This window comes from Lobosporangium transversale (assembly GCF_002105155.1).
Source record: "Lobosporangium transversale strain NRRL 3116 chromosome Unknown BCR41scaffold_50, whole genome shotgun sequence".
Lineage (NCBI taxonomy): Eukaryota > Fungi > Mortierellomycota > Mortierellomycetes > Mortierellales > Mortierellaceae > Lobosporangium > Lobosporangium transversale.
The window spans coordinates 291,414-313,612 of NW_019029028.1; the positions used below are offsets into that span (position 1 = coordinate 291,414).

A 22,199-nucleotide genomic window follows, 5' to 3' on the forward strand; every position below is an offset into this window, starting at 1 on the left:
CTGATGCAGGACGTAGCACTGACACATGTAAAAAAAAGAAAGACAGAAATAATGATTCTCCTCAACATGTCTTTGACTGCAAAAGAAAGTTGATATTCCAAAGTTGAGACCTTGTGTCGTTTGTCCAAGTTGTTGAACATCAACAAAACTGCAACTCGTTATTATAAGAGCTTTTTTTTTTTTTTTTTTTTTTTTTTTTTCTTTTCTTTAATCGATGAATAAAGGCAAGATTGAATGTATAGATGTATCTAGTAATAATAAGCATCTATTACCGATTAGGAACGAGCCCAATGTGTTGCAGCAAAATGCGTCCCAAGTGGAGTGGAATAAGGAGAAAAGGAATTGCCGTTGCCAAGAACTATAAATATTCATTTGACAATGTGGACCACAAAATGATATATTATATATATATATATTTATATATGTATATGTATATAATACATGAATGTTATTTGTCCAAGGCTATGGCCCCTGTTTCCATTTTTCTTTTTGACTCGTTTGATGATGAAAAGAGAGCAATGTCTGCAGCGTATTTTTTTTTCCACGCAAACAAAACAAAAAGAGAAAATAAACAACGCTGCATGCGTAATTGGTTACACTGCCAAACGAATCGCATGATCAAAAAAGGAGATTTTTTCCTGTTGCGCTCTCTACTCTATCGTTTGTGCGTGGGGTAAAAAAAAAAAAAAAAAAAAAAAAAGTTTGAAAGCGCGAATGATGGGCGCTGGGGGAGGGATGTAAGTCTTGGCCCCTTCCCTCCCTATTCTGTCCCTCCCTCTTTTTCTCAGCAATGGGTTAATATTTATTCCTGGACTATTTTTTCAAATCAGTTGCCATTAATCATCATAATGAATGATCTTTATGATCTTTCTCTTTTTTCCTTTTTGTGAGCGAAACGGGGGGGAGTGGGAGAAGGGATGGCTCAAACTCCTTCCATGAATCGGCCTAGAAACATCGCATGACAGGGCCTTTGTTGGAGCGAACAAGAAAGTCGATCGAAGACAAATAAAAATAATTACCACCAATCACGCTGTCTCAGGATGGCTGGGGGGAAGAGGAAGAAAGGGAAATCTACTTTCTTCCTGTTCACTGGCTTATGTTTGGAACATTCATAAAAAAGGAGGGCTTTGCTTCAATGAACACCCTTTCTATTTTAGCCATGTTGAGGCTGGTTGCTACAGAACATGTCTGCTTGGCATAGAACGTCTGGAAAAAAAAAAAAAAAAAAAAAAAAAGCCCGTTTGGAGTACTGAAAATTGACAAGGATGAGGCGTTATTGGGCAGTGATCAAGGGGAAAAAGTATTACGATCATGTACGCGCGTCGTGCTTATTTTTATTTTTTATTTTTTGAGCATAAGGGTTTTTTACGTGGAGATCAACTGTAAAAGTGACACGTTCATAAAATGACACTATTCAATCCTTTTTAGTTCGCTTTGGTTATCTGATTTCGTTATTTTCGCCTATAATATTTTTCCATTGATTGTGTTCGTTCGTTCGTTCGTTCGTTATGATAAAACATTATGATATATATATTTATATATTTTGCTTTTTTATTTTATTTTATTTTTTAAAAAAAAAAGAACAAAGAGAGAAAAAGTAAGACCATCCTTCTTGTTATCGTTATTCATTTTTTTTTTTTTTATTTTATTTTTTTTTTTGTTTGAACGTGTATAAGCAAGCTTTTTCGATTAAAAGTAAAGGAATAAGAAGCAGCCTAGAGACAAAGGCAGGGTGCACAAGTTAATTTAAGATAGAGCTTTTTTTACGTGTCACGACGATGTATACATGTAGATTATATAAAGTTGAAATGAAATAAACAACAGAAAAGAGGGAGATCAAAAAGGACTTCAGATTCGCTATAGAACATCACAGAAGGAAACAATCAAACGTGAATTGGAGTGATTGGAGACTTGGAGACGCCGTTTTCGTTCAAATTTATTTATTTATTTTGAAAAAGCGCTCTGAATTATTCAGCGCACACACGAAGCGACATCGCCCTTTGGAGCTGGATCCAAACTCAATTGTATACAAATATATAAAGCGATGTATTGTGTTGGAGGTTTTGGAGGCAAAAAGAAAAAAGAAAAAAAAAGACCTGCACCGTAGTCAGGCGAGAGAGAAAGACTGACGAATACTAAGCAGAAGAGAGCTGTGAAACAGCGAGAAGCAAATAGCTGTCAAAAGAAATTACATCAATGATGATGGTTACCGATTCGTTCCATTGATTGGGTTCTACATGGGCGAAGTAATTGCGCGAACCAAAATGCGAACTTGGCGGTTGCCCGGTTGAAATAAATATTGTATGCATATTATATATATAAATATATATATATACACATGTTCATGTACAGAAAAGAGATTTTGAGGAAAAAGAGCACAAGGAAGGACAGAGGAAGGATGGGAGGAAGGTGCATTATTAATCAATTCAGACGAATAGAATCTGTTGGAGCGTAAATAAATTTCCTCAGCTTACAAATTCCCTTGACTCTTTATTCTATCGATATAAAATAAATATATATATAGTATATAGAACATTTATGATATTAATTCAATCGTCAATGGTAATGAATACAATTATACGAAAACAGTAGGATTGGGTTTAAGGTTTTGCTCCAGTCTTATATTTCATCAAGTGACTCAATTGCTATCCGGTTAGAATAGTTTTCATTTCAATTTAATCGCCCAATTGACCTGGGCACAGCGTCGCTCGTCAATTGACCTTCTCCCACTCTACTTCACAAAAAAAAACTATATATTGAGGGGTCTTTTCCCCACTTTCTCCCACCTCTTTTTTTTTACTCTTTTTCTTTTTCTGACTTTTACGCCAATGCTTTACAGCCATTTCATCATAAAGACCCTGTCTCCTTGTTCATAACACTGCCAGCAAGTTCCTCTTCCCTATCCATTTTTTGCATTTCCAATATACCCTTCTTCTCACTTTCACTTTCACTTTCACTCTCACTCTTATCTCTCTCTGTATTTAGCAAAGTTCAGCAACTCAATTCTAGTTTAACTTCATTCACATCACACAAACATTCTCCATAATGTAAGTGAATCGTATCAACAGCATGTTTCAATCATTGACCTTTTCCCTCCCCTGATCTTCTCTCTTCCTCCTTCACCAGAATTTCCAGCTATTGGGCATTTGGGTGGTTGGGTATGAGGGCTATTTATCTCTAGTCCTATCTTTCTCAGGACTTCCACTAATTGAAGAATGTCTTTGTATTAATCCTTTCTATCTTTTTCTTCCTCTACCTCTAAATCCATTTCATGCGCCCATTAAAGAAAAAAAGAAACAAAAAAATCCATCCTCTATTCTCCCTATTTTGAGTTTCTTTATTTTATGTCATTGTATATAGAACCCTGTGTGTGTGTTTAGATCAAGGGGAGATGCTTTTTATAGAAGGAGTTGTTGGGTGATGAGCAAAATAGGGTCCCTGTTGTCCTTGTGTATACGGACAGAGTCATTTGACGCTGGACTGCTTTTTTTTGTTGGATTTGTCATCGAGTGCGCCGTTTCATTTGTATGACTCGTCCCTGCTAGCTCGGGTCTTTTGTTTTGCCATTCTTTATGCTCTTAAAAACATTCGACTTTACTACCAAATAAGGAAATGTACGTGGCGGGATGGTCGAATGCAAAAGTCCCCTGTGAATGTGTTTGACACAAAAGATTCTCTTGCTGCGCAGACCTGCATACCCAACCCCCCTTTTAGCTATTATTATTTTTTTTTTTTTCTCTTATTCCTTCCCCGTCCATTGTCCATTCTAACAGTCCCTTTTACTGTTCAAATATTTCGGTGTGCCAATTTATAGGCAAGCAAATATCAACGTCACCTATAATAATCACCAGGCCTTCTTTCACTCGCCCATGTCCTGCACGTCGTCCTGCACGTCGTCGCCTTTCTCCTCACCTGAGACTGGTGTTGAGCTCGAAAATCTTGACATGCCAATGTTCTTACCAAATGAGCCCTCCATTTACCATCAGATCCTTGATATCGATGGATCTAATGACTTTATGCAGCAGCAGTCGCAGTATCAGATGTATGCTCCACTTCAACAAAAGCAACAGCAGTTCCAGTATAATGGTGTGGCTCAAATCGGTTTGGGAACTCCTCCTACCTCTCCTCCTGCTCCTGCTTTCCACAAGTACCCGAGCGTCGGTACTGAGATGGGTACCATGTTTTATGGCTCCCAACCACAGGCTATTCAGAATGCGTATGTGACTTCTACAGAACCAATCCCCATATTGCAACAGCATCCACTTCAGCAGCAACAGCAAACCGTTCAACGACAGCAACAAGAACAAGAAATGTATCGTTTGTTGTTGCAGCAATTTGATAACCTTGAGAGCTCTCTCTTCAGTCCTAGCCCCATCATTAGCAGCTGCAGCAGTAGTCTCAGCAACAGCCCCTATCTCGAGTCCCCTCTCATGGCCGTCGCTTCCGATTTTGACCTATTTCCCATGAACAACGCTGCCGGAACCCGACAGGCTGCAGTCAGTGGCTATCCCTCTGCTCCGGTTATGGCTCCCCCATCTTCCCCAACTACACAGGCGATGTATTCACAGACTGGTGGCTATCATCAGCTGACTCCGCCCACGAACCCAATTGATCTGGAATCTGGAACGTGTTCGTTGTTCAAGCACGATGCATTTTCAAACACTCAACAGCCCATGACAACAGAGCTATCAATGTTGTGCAAATGTCCAGGAAAATTCCCTTGTGGCGAGCAGTTACCCACCGATTCAATCGAGTCAGTCTCGCCTGTGGGCTCACCACTGGAGGATATTCACGAGAGTGATAACAATGAATCAGATTTCGGATCCGAAGAAGAAGACCAACAGCAGGAGTTAGAACATGACTCTGATCCTACCTATGTGCCTACTCACGCTCGATCTACCAAGGCGAGCCGATCTAAGTCTATGGTTATTAACACATCAGTCAGCGCCCCTTACAGCTCGCCCTACTCCAAGGACCCGGCACCCTCTCCAAAGACTCCAGTCCGTCAAGATAAACGCCGTTCCTCATCAGGATCGTTCTCTTCTTTTGGTCACTCGCATAACCAACAGTTGCTCGACCCTAACATGGTTCCCGAAATCAAGGACATCCACGTGTGTCCTGTTTGTGACCGACGATTTACCAGGCCATTCAACTTGCGTTCACACCTGATGACCCATACGACAGCCAGGCCTTTCCCTTGCGATGAGTGCCACTGGAAGTTCACTCGCCAGCACGACCTTCTACGACATAAGCGCGCTAAGCATCCTAACTCTGTCAACACAGCTCCAACAACAGGACAGAAGAAAACCAGCGCCAACAAGTCTCGCTCTGCTTCAGCCGCCTGAAAGCGCTGACAGCGAGAGGACTCTTTCAATCCATTTTCTTCGTGACGGCTATAGGACCCTCTTGCCCCATATTCTTTACTCCCACACACATCTTCGTAAGCATCTGTCATGTTTTTTGCTGATTTTGCGCGGCAATTACATACATACCTCCATACGACAATCATAACCCACATCAACCATGAAAACAACAAAGGGACAACAAAAAAAAAAAAAAAAAAGTTGTAGCTGGTCGATACAAGGTTATGGTTGTTACACAGCAGCACACATGGCGATGATTACTTTTTCATATTTATTTATTAACTGGTCTGGACCCCGCGGAGTGTATCCAAACTAAGAATGAGCAAGATGGCGGCGCTCTTCTTTTTTTTTTTTTTTTTTTTTTAACATGGCGTGTACGGCTTCTGCAACCGCCATCTTCCTCCATGCAGCCCATCCTCCTCTCCTCTCATTCTCCGCTTTTTTGCGTTCGAGTTTCTTTTTTTTACTTTTCTTCTTTTTTAGTTGTTTAACAGACATTGTTATATTCACATCTACTTTTTATGTTTTGCTTTGCATCTCAAGAGTCAATTGTACAGCCTCTCCAATCATCCTCATCAACTAATATTAAATAATAAAAAATTATTTAGATTATCGAATTGGATATTTGATGTATATATATATATATTTTCTCAATGGTGCTCTATCCGAATTCATCATTTTTGGTGGCAATCTGAAAATTATGCAAAAAAAAAACGTTCAATGGCGTGAGATTTCCTATATTTCTTTGATGCTTTTTATTATGCAACTAGCATTAATCAGTGATCTTTATACTACAGAGTGGACAGTGCTTCATTTACTTGAGTGGCATTCACAGTCAAGTCAGTGGATTCTTATTTGTCGTCTCCGTACTCATTGTCCTTCAACAGGTCGGCAACAGTCTGCAGCGTAGGCAATACACTTTTGGCATGCATCGCTCTTGACGGCTTGTTCATAGTAGACCCATTCAACATATCCAGGATCATCGATGACAGCATCTCTTCAAGTACTGGCGCTGGTAGAGCGCGCCTTGTCAAGGACGCTATTGAAATTTTGTGCTGAGCAGACAACATGGGTTCGATAGGATTAACGGGATTATTAGCCGCGATCTTGGGCTCGAGATCCTTGGGGAATGACTTTGACGCTTCTATCTATATTGAGACAATTGTCATTTTCCTGCACTCTATTAAACGCAAACCGTCCGACTGTGAAGCCATCAGGAGCGACTTACCGTACACGGAAGTTGGCTCTGACTTTGTGGATAGGGACTATGTCCTTATCTCCGCTAGCGTAGAGGACTGTATAGCTGGTCATGTTGTATCGAACGTGACATGTCCAACAAAGTCAGAAGGAACTGTGAGCGTGTATCAGTGTACACTGGTCGTGGTCTTGGTGTAGGTGGCGTCCATCATGATCGTAAGGATTTCTTCAAGCTTAGCACTGATTCCGACATCCTAGGCCATAGAGCTGGAAACAAAATAATCTATGCCTATTGATGCAGTGGCAGCTTGGGTGTTAGGAAGGCAGATGTCATCGGTAGCCCTGGACTTGATGCCGGATTTGTAGTCAACTCTTGATTCTTCTTCGTACTTTGGGCAACGTTGTACAATGAACACAGTCACCTGGCAGCTCTGGGAGAGGGAACGGGAGGCCAGAGTTCCCGTTGGCACGAAAGCCACCTAAAGTGAATGATTTAAAGGTCTTGCTGTTGTAGCGAGCCAAATCCTCGCTAGGGAATTCGAGAGACACCCTTTTTGAAATTTGGAGCCGCATTGCCGGATGAAGTCACTGTGGCGAGCGCTAACACGGTGGCACTGAGCAAACCCAGTTTTGGAAGCATGATTAAAGTAGAGTGATGAGGAGCAGTATTGAGGAAGAAGCTGCTGGATGAGTGATATTTTACTATTATTATTATTTTTAGACATCCCTCGGTTCCTTTTATATTCAATGGTGCTTTCACTAAAAGCTTATGACGAAGAGGACACAGAACATCCAACACTACTTTGCGCGACATGTCCCTGGCTCCTTTGTTCCCTCGCCCACTCTTGTATTCAGTAGTTATTGTTGACAAACAGTCAATCTGTCCAGACAGGGCATTGGGTGAATGGGTATAAAAAAGCTTATTGGTAACGAACGCATGGCAAAAATTCCATACTTTATTAGAAAGACATATATATTTTCGCTCAACAAAAAATGCGATGGAGCTATCATTTTTCTATGTAAACTCTCAAAAAGCAAGGGATCGTAGATATAAAAAGGCTTACTCGAGAGTTACTATTTGATGTGACGAACAAGCTGTCTACCATCTTGGCATCAAATTACAATCTTTTATTCCTGTTGGGGAGATACAGCTCGTGTAGTCGTGGGCAAAAAAAAAGAAAAAAGTAGGGACAAAAAATTTCACTGCAAAAAAACTTTAAGACTTGTGGCAATGAAATCTTCTTTCATGAGCAAAACAGCAGCATTTAGGCGACTGTTCGGACTCCATCTGATACTGTATAAACACCTGAATACTGCCACATGCTATTGACCACTCTACGTCCCTTAAACAATATTCTTAGCATACATCTGAACTTTTGCAAGGGATGTGTCAACACTTCGACAAACATGTAACATTTAATGGCTACATCACAGCCCTTGGATTGTGGAAGCGCTGAAAGTATGCGGAAAACGGGAACCATTTGTGTTTTTACTAGCAACAAGCGTGGTTTTAAAAAAGTTTGCCTCCAAGGAACAAATCCTATATCCTTCATTGCTCAAAAGAGACAATCTTGTCTTTTCTGCACCCCAAAAGCTCGCCATAATCCTATTGAAGCGTTCAGAGGCATTATTTGCCTCATAGTTTGAGGATTAGCAGACTTTCAGTCAAGTTTTATTGTTTTGAACAACACAGTAAATCCTGGCCATTCGAATTTAATCCCTTTGGATGGCAGCTATTCAGGGGATGCTAATCAATTCTGCTAAACTATGGTGAAATCAGAGCAGATTTGGAAAACCAACAAGCATCGAACAGTCGCCTTAATAAGTGAGCGAGGATCTCTATGACGCGCATGGACCATGGGGGCGACTTTTCAAATTCTTTTTTATATAAGAAATACAAAGTCGCCCCCGGCTAAACATTCCACCGAGGAGTGTGGCCCTTCGTCTTGAAGAACAATAAAATAAAGGCGAAACAAGATAATGAGTGGAGACTTGAGTAGATCGACAGTGGCAATAAGATGGTTGATGTGAATACAATTTCTACTGAGTGGAGTCTCAACCTATTGCATAGTGCATCATTGAGAGAGATTCCTATGTACTCGAACATTGCTTCCTCAAGTATGTGCATGAACCTGGGCAGAGAAATAATTATCGCAAATATAATGTGCAGTCGGGCTCTCCAAGTTATGAGTGTTGAAGACCTTCGGCTATTTGCAACCATCTTAAGGATTCAGGTAACTCCGTAACTCCACAAATATACAAAATATGCCTGCAATATGACGTCTTTTTAAAAAGGAATCGCCCAAAAAATATTTTATTTGAAATTAAAGTGAATCACCAAATAAGCTCCTTTTAGCTTCGTCCCAACAAACATGTCTTATCTGGGGATACTCCTGGACTTTACCAGTGTGATTGGGTCTATGTACTTCGTTGCCTTTGTCATCAAAGTCATTTTTCCCGCGAATATACAAAATCATAAAGTCCGGACACAGCACACCATCTCTCGTTACTTTGAAGTCCCTTTTATCGATTACTGATTTTCCTTCGCCAGTATTCTTAGCTTGGGTCTTTTTGGTCACCTCTGTTATTTCCATTTCTGCTCTGTGAGTTCCGCCGTATGTGTAGTCTAGGAAATACTCGATTTGGTTTCTGCCATTAGAATATTTCCGATCTGTAAATGCCAAATCAATTGCTGCAGTGCCCTCGTTGTGTTTTTGAAAATTAGAAATCGAAACTTGAATAAAAGTGTAGCCAAGTATAAAATCGAATCGAGGTAGTTCGCCTCCATGTATCAAGATATTCTTGCCCTCATCGCCAAATCTTTTAGGTGGATCTTGAAGATGTTCAAAGCCATCGACTCTCAGCTCTAAAAGTTGTTCCTCCTTCCCAGCGAGGTTAGTCGACTTGAAGATTATGTTGTTTTGCTTGATAAGCTTCTGAAAGAAAACATCGGAAAATTGTGCAGGTTCCAAGATATTCTGCCTTGCGGCACATATGTAGTCGTTGGGGAGTGCACATAGCCTGTATAGTCCCAAAAGTGCCGCCTCAGATGCTGGTGTAATTGGGCGCTTCATAATCATACTCCTGCCCTTGTTCCGATACTCATACATTATTCCAAAATGGTAGAATCGTCAATCAAGTGGCGGTCCTGTATGATCCTTGCTTTGCAGAAACACATCGACTAGAGCTTGACGAGTAGTTGGTTGGAATATCGGTTCAATTTTACTATAACAGTTCTTCAAGATCTCCAAGAATTGTTCTTTGCGATCCTCCTCATAATCCTTTAGTCGTTGCTTGATCCCATTAGCTGTGAGCTCAATGCCTTCAATGTCTTCGCCAAAAAAAATATTGAGTTCCCGTGGCACACATCCGGTGGCTTTTTGAATCTCGCCTCGTAGCTCATTCAAATGTTGGCGGCCTGTTGGGTAGCGATTATCTATGATCACATCCAGTAGCTTATTGAAAATATCAGGCGACATTGGACCAACATACTCGACATAATGTGATGCGTCTCTGAGAATGAGCTTTGCAAATCTTACCGTACTGCTAAACACTACTCTCGCATTATTTGAGTTGTTCCAGGAGTTGAAAGTCTGTAGAGGCCCTAAAAATGGGAACCTTTCGGGCGCAGACTTACTACTTTCTGGAAATAGTGCACCATGCTCATCCACGACAAATAATGCCTTTTGACTTCTTGACTGGAGTAGTTCAGCAAAGATACAGGTGGCGCTATTCACATAAGGATCCTTCGATGTTTCAATTGCGACCATTTCTTTGAGCTCTGAGGCTGTCAAAATATCTTTGTTGATGGATAAGAAGATTTGACAGATCAGCTTTGATGCGGCAGTTTTAGTGTCACAATTGCTAAGCTTACTAGCATCGGCAATATAAAGCACTGGCCAACCATGTGCGTATGCCTTGGCCACAAGGAACCATGAAATGTATGATTTACCGACGCCCATTGGACCCGATAAACACTTCTGGACAGACCACTCACTGTTCTCGAGCTCATTCCATAGCTTCATCATCTGTTCGGTCACAAAAAACTCGCGACCTTGGTAGCCTTTCGCAAAGAATTTTGGGCTCTGACCAAGATCCATTGAAGTAATTCGATCTCCACCCTTCACCGTCAAAAGCGATTGGAACTTGGTGCGGGGTTCTGGTGCGTACTTGTTATTCTCGATCAAATCCAGTATATGGAGGGGTAAATCTACGGGTTCGCCATCGGCTGCAATATGTCGCTTCCAGGAACGACAGCGCTTTGCAAGGTGCTCTTTGAGCATATAAGAATAGCGAGACTGACGTGAGTATGAAATAAACAAACTTCCTCAAGAATCATCAAAACTATGAGTGGGATGAACTCACCTTTTTCGTCTTCTGTGTCTTCTAGGTTCCTTTTTGGACTTCTTGGGGCTGTTTAAAATCCACGCAAAAAACAACAAGAGGATAGTTAGATAGGCCTTGATAAAAGTACCTATATGCGATAGGGGAGCCGAAATAAACTTAGCAAAAAGCCTCACGAGAGGACAGTGAAGGTCAGAGCATACGCACGGGCCATGGGGGCAACTTTTCAAATTCTTTTTATAAAGAAATTCAAAGTCGTCCCTGAAGTGTAAATATAACGTAATAAAGCCTATTTGGCTTCATAAAGCATTTTTTATTTTTATTTTTTTAAACATTGTTCCAATGATGTGTCCAATGCGCCGAGCCTCATCAATACGACGAGAGACAACAACGATGTGACTCTTCCCGAAACTATCAAGGCTATCAAGCGCTCTATGATCGGAAATATTGATAGGTATTTTTAAACAGTCTTTATCCATAATAAATGACTCGGAAACAGAACTTGTAATGTCCCTCCAGACTATGAAGAGCTTAATTCAAACAATGTGATTATGTGGGTTTTATCATGAAGAACTGTTTTATTTGAACAAAATACGTTGGTGTATTTTTCATAATGATCGAGTACTACGATTGAGTTCCTGAGGCACGCCTCTTGTTCGCTGAAGCTGATGCTGAAGCTGATGCTGAAGCTGATGCTGAAGCTGATGCTGAAGATGAACGTGAGACTACAGGGCTATTATAGCTGAATCTGTTTACAATCTCATCTTTCATGCGATCGTACAGAGAAAGAACATAACAAAAGAGAGTTTCTGCATCCTCTCTTAGCGTCTCCTCCTCCTTGAGTCTTAGATCTCTCAAAACCTCCTTGGCTTTGTACGTCAATGAGTCGTCTTCCTCCATCGTGCACTCTACGAAAGTCCATTTGAATGCGTCGGTTACAATGCCGAATGACTTGATGCGTGTGGCGGGCCTCTCTTGTCCATCGTCATCCGCCTCAGTCCGCTTTCGTTTTTTTTGTTGAAGTGCGACGTCGAGCTGTACTATATTTTGAGCCATACCTTTCACATGATCGTCCTTTTTCACCTCCGTGACTCCAAGAACTTGCGACTGGTGGATACGATCCAACACAGCAAAATCCACCGGTCCATGTCCCCGTAGGCCGGTTATCAGTTCTTGTTGCTCAAGATACATATCCATTTTGTAGGACTGCATGGCTCCAACCATGAAAGAGTCGACGATCGAGTTCCTTGTGAACTCGCTAGAGCTAGGACCAAAAATGTAGGCCTCGTTTTTCCGGCTGCATTCTTTGATTATTTCCTCCAACATCAGCTTCTCATCGTCAGTCATCGCCCTTGGTTCAATATCAAACAGTGGGAGAAACTCAGGGCCTTTACCGACGTTGTATTCTTCCATCACTTCTTTCCAAGTGAATTTCGAAAAACTCTTTCCAGGATTGTCCAGGGATATGACAAGGTTTTTCCAGCTACTCTCCTTTGCAATCGCCAAAATAGACCGAAGTTGGGGATCGCTAATGAGCATTGTCGGTATTGAGCTATCCGGCAGATGCAAGAATATCTTGAGGTCCTTGTCCTCAGCAAACTGGTCAAAGTACTTCTCAAGGAAAAGATGAAATTCAGCGAGAGTTGCCGTCTTGGTATCCGTCACGAAGGTGCAAACAATCTTCTTTCCTCCTCTTTTGTCGATGATTCTCAATGCTGCAACGCAATAGAATGCAAAAAATAAAAATAAAAATAAAAAAGACATAAAAAGTGGTTATAATTCCGTCTTTCCAAGCTGTAACGATAAAAAAAATTGCTAATTCATTCTATCCACATCTATCCACACTTACATATGGAAGTATTCTTCGTCAATGCCTCGAGGTCCGACAGCTGTTTACGCAAAGCTGCAATCTCGGGGTGTTGGGTATCTAGGTTGAACAACAGGTAATGGAGCAGGAACTAGTTGATTAATTAAGATACATCCCAAACATAAAGGGTTATCTTTCAGAAGTCAAATCAATGACGTCATGAAAGAAAATAAGCTTCATCAATTTGAAAATATCAGTCCATCAAGAGCTAAATACATACCTTGCGGCGGCAGCTTAACAAAAACATGGATAGTTTCATCTGGAAGTTTAGAATTAAAAATGTCCCCAAGCTTCTTTGACGCGATTGCGAGAGCCTCTTTCGATAGGATTTCTGATTCAACGACGGTCTTGCCTTCGTCAGGGATGGAAACCTTGTAGAGGGTGAGCTGGTCAGCATCGATATTCTTAAATGCATTCTCCTTCGCTGCCTTGATGACCTTCTTGAGTTCATCAATCGAACAATCAGAAAGAACCTTGACAGAAAAAGATGTTGCTTCTCCCTCAACAATGCAAAAAATCTTTAGTTCAGTTCGCTCAGGGATTTTAGGCCCACTGGTGCTTGAACCCTCTTCATACAGATTAGATCGAGGTGATACGTTTCGAGATGATGTTCCGGTCTTTCTCATTGTGATTTCAAACCTTTTTAAAAACAAGGATGAAATGGACAGAAGGCAGAAAATAGGAAAAGTTTGATAAAAATGTTAAAGGATGTTAATTCAGTAGCAGGATGGTTCAAAATTGTGACAATGTAGGCTGTGAAGATGAAGTTGAGGGAGGAAAAAAAAAGTTGTTTGCGTGACGAAGGAAAGGAGTGACAATTGATAAATTTGTTCCAGGACTGAGGAATATTTTTTCTTTATAATTGTCGTTCTGGCGAGCGACCACCAGAGCCATGCCGCGGTAGAATGTTTAGCCGGGGCGACTTTGGATTTCATCTCTATAAAAGAATTTGAAAAGTCGCCCCCATGGTCCGTGCACAGACCCCATCTGCGCCGCCGTGTCACCACATCTGATAAAGTCCTGCAGATGGGGCGGTGTGGCTTTTTTTTAAATAAAGAGCATAAGGTCAAAGGGTCATGCGATTTACTTTCCATCCAATGAAATCATGCCATCTCATCTCTTTTCCTTATCACATCACAAATGTTAAAACACTTTCATCGCCATGAGAAACATCCATTTTATTCCTTTCCTTCCTCCATCCCTTTCCCTTCGCTCCCTGAATTCCTCCACCAGGTCGCTATAAACCAAGACAACCAGTACGTACATGCTTTCTGCGCGCACCAATGAAGCTTGCTCTTAAACTAATACTCTGCAATTCATAAACAGTGCGCGAAGAACCCACTACCATCGAGATACTGCGCAAGCGGCTTGCTGCTATTTCGCTTGAACTCGCAGATGCAAAGGACGATCTTGAAATATCACAGGCACAACTTGAGGGCACCCTATCCTGTCTTTCTGAAACTCAACTTGAGCTGAAGAACACTAAGGATGCTCTTGCCAATAGCGAGCGTGCACGCCTGGAGGCCAACCGCGACCGAGTGTTGAGTCGCCCTTATGGAAAGCAGGAGGTCTTTGCTATTTTGAAGTTCCAGCAGCCTCAGCCATTGCCTATTGGAGGCTATCGTCTCTTTGCGCTGCAGCGCAAGGCTGTCGATCGTACCTTGGACCAGTTCATTGCTGACAATCCTGACCTCGACCCCGTTGAGATTGCAGAGTTGCGATCTGATCGTTCTCCAAGAGGCGAAAACGTTTACCTACAGATGAAAGATGACGTGGCTGCACCAATCGACTTCAGCCGCCGCAACTTCGTTCTCAAGGATAGCAAGACTGAGGAGGAGATGATCGTTTATGTTCAAAAGGTCTTTAACACTCATACTCAGGAAAAATAAGAATCATTCCCATGATAGTCTATTGTTCACTCGATAACAAAATAAAATGAAATTGCTACTCATATACTATAAACTATCAACATATTACCTACTATGTCTGAAAATACAAACCGGACTTACAAAAAATTTGAATCAGTTTACTTTGCTGCTGACAAGAAGCAAACCTTGGGTCCACAAGCAAGGGCTCACGAATGGGCTGATGCGAACAGTAATACTTTCTTTGTGATGTACGAAAGTGGCCTTTCTCCGGATGGCAAGAAGTCGTCTTATGAGTTTGCAAGCTACAAGGATCTACCTACATTTTTGGATATATATAACAAACTCCCGAACCCTTACAGATGCTTTTTCGAGCAAATCCGAGAAGGAAATCCCTGTTGTGAGTACTACGACATTGACTGGAAACTTACTACGACCTCCAAGGGAAACACCGATCCTCCTTCACTCGAAGACGGCGCTAGTCCACTCGTCCCTAGCGAGGGCATCGATGCTATTGCGCAACTTGAAAGACGAGTGTTTGGTGAGTTTCTTGCTGCTCGCAACCAATATGCACCGAAATATCCCATCACCGAGAATCAATGCCGAATCTTGACTTCATCCACTCATAAAAAGATATCATTGCATGTCATGATACCAACGTACACATTCGAGAACAATCACAGACACCTTTGGACATTCCTGCTTGATTTTTTCAAGGATATCAAAGCTGACCAGGATCAGAATGAAGGTAATCTGCTCAAGTACATTGATTCAGGTGTATACTCAAGAAGCAGAAGCATCCGATGTCTCGGAAGCTCGAAACGTAGAGACATAACCAGACGTTTCATCCGTACCCCATGGCATCAGCCATCTATGCATGCATTGGATGCAGAATTTTTCATCACCAATGTTCAGCCCAATAGTATCAAAGTGGAAAAATCTCCAGCTGCCGACAGGTTCTCAAGGCGCCAGCGTAACCAGATACCGTCAACTTCAGCAGCACTTGGAGATGCATCTAGAGATATGACATTACCACACCAGTTGTCCGTATCTGTCGTCTCTGATGCTGTACATAGAATATTTGCACAACACAAGCATGCAAACCTATACAGAATACAGTATGATGGCCAAGGCGGGATCTATAAGCTGCAACGAGTTCAATCTGGTCAATGCGATGTATGCAAGAGAAGACACGACAACGAGAATGGCTATCTTCAAGTGAGTCGAAATGGAAGAGTGACGCTGTATTGCTACAGAGCTATTGCCGAGGGTTTATCCCGCAATATCCTCGTCGGGGAATTGGATTTCGGCGAAAAGATTGTCCTGAGACAACATCTTGCTACGTTGGACACAGATCAGCACTTGCATCCAGGCGAAGTGTATGCGTCACCCTACATCAAATACCACAAATCACCGATGAGTCTCTTGATAAGGAGCGAGACTGGCACTGGAAAAACGACATTCTTGGAGCAGTTTATTCAAATGAACCCAAAGTTGACGTATCTTGCAATATCTCCAAGACAGACACTAGCCTCCAGTCTAGAGAAGAGACTCGGGTTTAAAAGCTATTTGGATTTTCCCTCCACTTATATCAAAGGTCAGAAGATTGTCATACAAGCCGAATCTTTACATAAACTGGATCTTGCATACTACACCATGGATGTTGTTCTGGTTCTGGATGAAGTGTCATCTATCTTTGATCAGATGACAAGTGTCGCCACCATGAGGGGCTTCCACAAGGCCAATAATGATATATTACGAGACTTCATTAAGGTATCCAGGAAGGTGATTGCCTTGGATGCTGATCTAACAGACCGAGACGTTCAGGTCATCAAGGAGCTTCGAGATGATGTCCACATTATCCATAATACATTCAAGCCACAGCAAGGAGATCTCGTCTCTCTTTATGAGAATGAGGCTTCTCTGAAGTTAAAGGTTATTAACTTAGTCAAGTCTGGAAAGAAAGTGTGGATATGTAGCACACAGAAGGCTGAAGATGCTGAAAGTTTACATAGTGAATTGAAGATATGGGGTTCATTGGGATGTGCATCACTGCGAATTCCCTGGAGTTGGAGAAGAGGGCATTTGCACAGAATATTAATGAAATCGCACCAACTCTCGACTATTTTATTCATACTCCAACCATCACAGTTGGGCTTGATTGTAACATGCAACACTTTGATTATGTTGCAGGATTTTTCATGTCACAAAGTAAAGTCAATGTAGAGACATGTAGGCAAATGCTCAGAAGAGTACGGCACGTCCAGCAAAAAGAATACCTTGTCTATATCAGCAATTCAATAAACAATCTTCCAACAACACACAACGAAATAGTCAAGTATCTTTGCAGCCAAGAGGTTCAAATCAAGGGATGCGCTATGGATACGAATGGCTTTCCGCTTGATCTGAGGGTAGGGCAAGGTCCTGGAGTGAAGCATGATGTTGGCGATATTTACTACACAATATTCATCAATGCACTGATAAAGAAGCATCTATCAATGAATGATTTTCTTCAGCGTTTCATTGCTCAAATGGTTCAGGCTGGCTGCAGAGTTGTTGGGCTATCTAATCAGCCCAAGGACCTTAAGGTTTCTGAATCTCTGAAACAGAGGACAGCCACCCTACTTCAAGCCAAGTATACAGGGATATCGGAGGCCAAGGTAATTGATTACGAAGAATTACTACGACTGGAAACAAGGTCAGACCTTTCTACTGAAGAGTATTACGCAGTACAAAAATTCAGGATTATGGACGCCTACGGCATTGAGGACCCATCTATCCTTACGCCTGAATGGGTGCAGACCTACAGTAACCCAAAAGAGATGAAGGTCTTTCAGAATCTGCGAGCCTTGAAGAACGACCCAGAGTTGAAGATGACAAAGCAGAGCGACTCGTATCCTCTGGGGAAAGATCAAGAAAGGAGGGACACTGGCGCCATACTACATAGACTACATCATTCAAAGTATACCAAACTAAAGTATGCAAAAGACATCCTCTTTGCCTGTGGTTATGACTCCCCATTTGATCCCAAATGTAGAGCATCCACTGCTCTCAAATCAAGCCTGGATGAGCAATGGGAATCGCTATCGTCAAACATGCGGAATATTTGCACACAACTTCTAATCCCGTACCCATCTCATAGCAACTGGAACTTCAGAAACCGGCAGAACTTTGTCAACTCTGTCTTGAATGAGGTTTTTGGTATTCATATAGTTGGAACTAACAAGAAAGCCACAAGCTATCATATAAAATACATGAGGGAAGTAGGGAAGAATTGGGAAGGTTTCTTCAATGATGGAACTAAATGAATACAACGGAGGGCTTGAGCAGATTACGATATTGTATTCTTTTTGAAAAGTCATGGATTAATATTTAACCGGGGGCGACTTTGGATTTCATCTCTATAAAAGAATTTGGAAAGTCGCCCCCATGGTCTGTGCGCGTCATGATGGTTTTTGAAAGTACGTGCAATCGGTCTCTAGAAGCTGATTTTGGTTCTCCAATAGTCTTGGATGCACTGTTTGTAGTTGGAATGCTGTAGAGCCACCCATGTTGCCTCAGAGATATCGAAGCCTTCCCATTGAACCAGAAACTCCATGTCCTCACCTTCCCCGCGATGGTCTAAAATCCTAGCAACCTCGTATCCCTCCTGCGCTGTCTCTGCCATAGTCTCATCTGCAGTGTCTAGTATGTTAGGCTGCGAACTAGCTACAGATAGGAACGCTTCTTGTAGTTCTAAAAGACTTCGACCATGATTTAGTTTGACTTTGATGCTGGGGAGCTTCTCATAAGCAACCTGATACTCATTATTGTCTGGAAAGTCAAACGCATCTTGCATCCAGAATGTGTGGTGCGTCTGAGTGGGGATATTATGGATTGACACGACTCTCTTGATATTCATAAGCAGGCAACAAAGCTTGAATTGGAGATCAAACGTCTTTGCGTCTGAGAAACGGATGGGAGCGTCGTGTGTGAACTTGGAGAAGGTGGATTGCATGTCTCCAAAGCACCCTTCGATGCTTGACCGAAACCCACCAAACGCTTTATTGTAATGTAACTCTTGGTCTGTCATGGCGATCCCCCTAGTCTTGCGCACAGGATAAGAGAAATTTTCGTAGGACAGTGCATTTGATGGTTCGACAATTTGTCTAACGAACCCACTGTAGCCACCGTCAAGAGCAACACAGTCCAGCTTGTGTATATGCGATGCAATGTTCATCTTCACAAGCATAGTCCCATCATTGAAATCTCGACAAGGAGCTGGCTTGGATGCAAACAATATGATATTGTTCATGTCTGAACACACTTGAATACGAAAACCCGACTTCTTGAGTTTATAAGAGTAGAGACTTGGCTTGTCAGCACCGATGTAGCTGACTCTTGTGTCATGTCCGTCTAGATTCAATGTCACATGCTTGAATGGATCAGGGTTGTTCTTGGCAAGTAGCAATCGTAGCTTCAAACTCGAGCACATATCTCTCATCATTGAGGTTATGTCATCATGTAGTTTCACAGGGTCCCGAAGATAAAATTCCCTGTGCAAGTCGTAAAAGGACGTCTTTGGTATGAACCTTGACATTGTAGACAATGAATCTCCTGTGATTAGTGCATACAGGAGCAGAAGACCCTTTTCGACATTACGATATGGGCTACCATAGTCACGCACTCCAAATACTTGTGTCAGAAAAAAGAACGTAGGGATGAATCCTAGACGGTCAAGCACCATTGACTTGACGTGTGTTACGTCAGATATCTCTTTCATCTCTGTGCGATGAAACTTGGCTTTCTTTATAGCTGGCCACTCCTCTTGCATGAACCTCCACTGAGCCTCAACAAGGCGTACATATTCCTCAGAAACAGCGCTCATACAGATATACTCTTTGCAAGCTATTGGATATAAAGCGCTTTATTACAACTCCTCTATATTATTCCATGTGTTCACTTTATTTTCATCCTACCTATTCAAATATTCACTTCAATTTACAATCCATCCGAATATGGCGACTGTTCGGACTCCATCTGATACTGTATAAACACCTGAATACTGCCACATGCTATTGACCACTCTACGTCCCTTAAACAATATTCTTAGCATACATCTGAACTTTTTGCAAGGGATGTGTCAACACTTCGACAAACATGTAACATTTAATGGCTACATCACAGCCCTTGGATTGTGGAAGCGCTGAAAGTATGCGGAAAACGGGAACCATTTGTGTTTTTACTAGCAACAAGCGTGGTTTTAAAAAAGTTTGCCTCCAAGGAACAAATCCTATATCCTTCATTGCTCAAAAGAGACAATCTTGTCTTTTCTGCACCCCAAAAGCTCGCCATATTCCTATTGAAGCGTTCAGAGGCATTATTTGCCTCATAGTTTGAGGATTAGCAGACTTTCAGTCAAGTTTTATTGTTTTTGAACAACACAGTAAATCCTGGCCATTCGAATTTAATCCCTTTGGATGGCAGCTATTCAGGGGATGCTAATCAATTCTGCTAAACTATGGTGAAATCAGAGCAGATTTGGAAAACCAACAAGCATCGAACAGTCGCCTTATGTTACCCAATATATGGGATATGTACTTTACACATTGATATTAACAGCAATGCCATATCTAACGCGTCTCTGAAAAGAAAAGAAAAAAACAAAAACAAAAACAAAAACAAAAGTCCAGTTGAAGTTGATTGCTGTAAGTTAAAGGAGAGGCTCTTGCACGCACACATGCATAAGTTTTTGAATGGTTTACAATGGCTGGCAAATTACAAAGTGAACATTACATAAATTGCACCTATACCGACTACGCGCTACAATCGTCTACTTCCTACACTATCGGTGGTACTGAATACCATGAGAGAAATTGTTTGCTATTAAAAGCTCTAACATGTTGAAGGAGGGGAAATATAGTTTTGTAATTTCGTCCCATGGGAAGGGGATGCACGGTGCATGAGTATCTATTGAACGTAATACAATACGAAAAAAAGTAGATGGCTGTGAAGGAAGTGCCAAAACATTTGTATATACAGTTTTATGTGGTTCCGTAAGCTGAGAGCACGACATCGCCTTGTTGGAGCGATATTGACTAACGCGCAAAAATGAGTGAGAGTTTTTAGTTTTTTTTACTTTTACTTTAATGTCTCAATGAGAACTCGTTGCATCACCATGGATATTGGCTGTATGGTATCCTTTGGCCTTGGAAGAACTACCGGTTTAAGAGAATATGGTCTATCATCATCATTGTGATAGTGATAAGAGAAGTATAACTAGTCATTTACTCAGTTTTGAAGGCAAATTTTAGAAAACTCAACCCTTTGCTTTCTATTAGCTCTGGCCCGCTTGCATCAAAGCCCATGCTTCCTATAGACCTCGTCACCAAGCCTAACTCCCTAAATACTACAATTCGTGTATCATAGAAGCAAGATTTCTTTTTGAGACCGATATGAAAAAAATGTTTGTGTAAAATCATATGGCGTAGAATATATGTCACAGAGCCACATACCTAGACCTCAGATCATCAGCTTTTCCGTCTGAAGCCAATAGCAAGCTAAGAGATATAGTTTCCTATCTAATATATAGCAAATGAGAGTTCTTTTACAGTGCTTTGGTATTTGGCACTATCGCCTAATGTCATAGTATTCGGTAGCTCGAGGTTTGAGCTATCTTTCTTATCAGAATACTGTTGGTTGGTATGCCAAATGAAAAAGACAATCCAAAAATAATGTTTTCATATCGGTCTCAAAAAGAAATCTTGCTTCTATGATACACGAATTGTAGTATTTAGGGAGTTAGGCTGGTGACGAGTCTATAGGAAGCATGGGGCCTTTGATGCAAGCGGGCCAGAGCTAATAGAAAGCAAAGGGTTGAGTTTTCTAAAATTTGCCTTCAAAACTGAGTAAATGACTAGTTATACTTCTCTTATCACTAATCACAAATGATGATGATAGACCATATTCTCTTAAACCGGTAGTTCTTCAAGGCCAAAGGATACCATACAGCCAATATCCATGGTGATGCAACGAGTTCTCATTGAGACATTAAAGTAAAAGTAAAAAAAAACTAAAACTCTCACTCATTTTTGCGCGTTAGTGAACTCTGATGAAAAGAATGAGGGAGGTTCTATCCAAGACACTAGAATAGCCAATTGTTATTAGCAGCAAAAAAAAAGTCGATAATGATGGTCGTGCTCAGCTTAAAGCTTGCCATTTATCGTATGTATTTAGATATACAAATGAATATCTTAGAACACGCTTTCATTACCACAGAGTATTTACAATACTTGACCAGCATTTTTTTTTACTTAACCTTAACAGCTCAGCAATCGGAAGAATGTTTCTTTATTTGTTTTCCTCGTGGGCGCCACACTATTTAGAACAACAAAGCCCTAGATTTTCCGAAATTCTCCATGACCTCCATCTCCCTCATTATAGCTCTGTCGTATACATCTTTAAGTTTAAAAAAATGCTCATGGCTCGATGGGCCCGACTGCACGCGAGCATTGGTATATCTGTGTGGAGAAGAGATAATGTCCAATTAGTGAAAATCGTAATTACCCTATCTTTTCTTTTTTG

General features: G+C 41.4%; 8 protein-coding genes across 8 annotated transcripts; 4 read left to right on the forward strand and 4 right to left on the reverse strand.

Annotated features, from left to right (window-relative positions):
- The first annotated feature begins 4,076 nt into the window (after positions 1-4,076).
- BCR41DRAFT_361806 (hypothetical protein) lies at positions 4,077-5,563 on the forward strand. The gene has a single exon (XM_022025615.1). The coding sequence runs from the start codon at positions 4,170-4,172 to the stop codon at positions 5,343-5,345; it is 1,176 nt and encodes a 391-aa protein (XP_021877146.1). The 5' UTR covers positions 4,077-4,169; the 3' UTR covers positions 5,346-5,563.
- A 651-nt stretch (positions 5,564-6,214) lies between these two features.
- Positions 6,215-9,634, reverse strand: BCR41DRAFT_425515 (hypothetical protein; the record flags this gene model as incomplete). Its single annotated transcript, XM_022030594.1, has 4 exons — positions 6,215-6,511; positions 6,737-6,814; positions 6,951-7,039; positions 8,965-9,634. The coding sequence occupies 4 exons, from the start codon at positions 9,632-9,634 to the stop codon at positions 6,215-6,217; spliced, it is 1,134 nt and encodes a 377-aa protein (XP_021877147.1).
- Positions 9,635-9,691: 57 nt separating this feature from the next.
- On the reverse strand, positions 9,692-10,843 carry BCR41DRAFT_425516 (hypothetical protein; the record flags this gene model as incomplete). The annotated part of the gene is made up of 1 exon (XM_022030595.1): positions 9,692-10,843. One exon carries the CDS (start codon positions 10,841-10,843, stop codon positions 9,692-9,694), a length of 1,152 nt encoding a protein of 383 aa, XP_021877148.1.
- A 495-nt stretch (positions 10,844-11,338) lies between these two features.
- BCR41DRAFT_389600 (hypothetical protein) lies at positions 11,339-12,942 on the forward strand (the record flags this gene model as incomplete). Its single annotated transcript, XM_022028142.1, has 5 exons — positions 11,339-11,358; positions 11,404-11,449; positions 11,548-11,623; positions 12,109-12,377; positions 12,468-12,942. The coding sequence occupies 5 exons, from the start codon at positions 11,339-11,341 to the stop codon at positions 12,645-12,647; spliced, it is 591 nt and encodes a 196-aa protein (XP_021877149.1). The 3' UTR covers positions 12,648-12,942.
- Positions 12,943-13,876: 934 nt separating this feature from the next.
- On the forward strand, positions 13,877-14,730 carry BCR41DRAFT_389601 (hypothetical protein; the record flags this gene model as incomplete). Its single annotated transcript, XM_022028143.1, has 2 exons — positions 13,877-13,913; positions 14,098-14,730. The coding sequence occupies 2 exons, from the start codon at positions 13,877-13,879 to the stop codon at positions 14,658-14,660; spliced, it is 600 nt and encodes a 199-aa protein (XP_021877150.1). The 3' UTR covers positions 14,661-14,730.
- Positions 14,731-14,885: 155 nt separating this feature from the next.
- BCR41DRAFT_389602 (origin of replication binding protein-domain-containing protein) lies at positions 14,886-17,950 on the forward strand (the record flags this gene model as incomplete). The annotated part of the gene is made up of 2 exons (XM_022028144.1): positions 14,886-16,680; positions 16,788-17,950. The coding sequence occupies 2 exons, from the start codon at positions 14,886-14,888 to the stop codon at positions 17,942-17,944; spliced, it is 2,952 nt and encodes a 983-aa protein (XP_021877151.1). The 3' UTR covers positions 17,945-17,950.
- A 164-nt stretch (positions 17,951-18,114) lies between these two features.
- On the reverse strand, positions 18,115-18,855 carry BCR41DRAFT_312259 (hypothetical protein; the record flags this gene model as incomplete). Its single annotated transcript, XM_022021079.1, has 2 exons — positions 18,115-18,581; positions 18,672-18,855. The coding sequence occupies 2 exons, from the start codon at positions 18,853-18,855 to the stop codon at positions 18,115-18,117; spliced, it is 651 nt and encodes a 216-aa protein (XP_021877152.1).
- BCR41DRAFT_361816 (hypothetical protein) lies at positions 18,694-19,464 on the reverse strand. The gene is given in 3 exon segments (XM_022025616.1): positions 18,694-19,042; positions 19,061-19,112; positions 19,208-19,464. 2 exon segments carry the CDS (start codon positions 19,447-19,449, stop codon positions 19,061-19,063), a joined length of 294 nt encoding a protein of 97 aa, XP_021877153.1. The 5' UTR covers positions 19,450-19,464; the 3' UTR covers positions 18,694-19,042.
- Between the last annotated feature and the right edge of the window lie 2,735 nt (positions 19,465-22,199).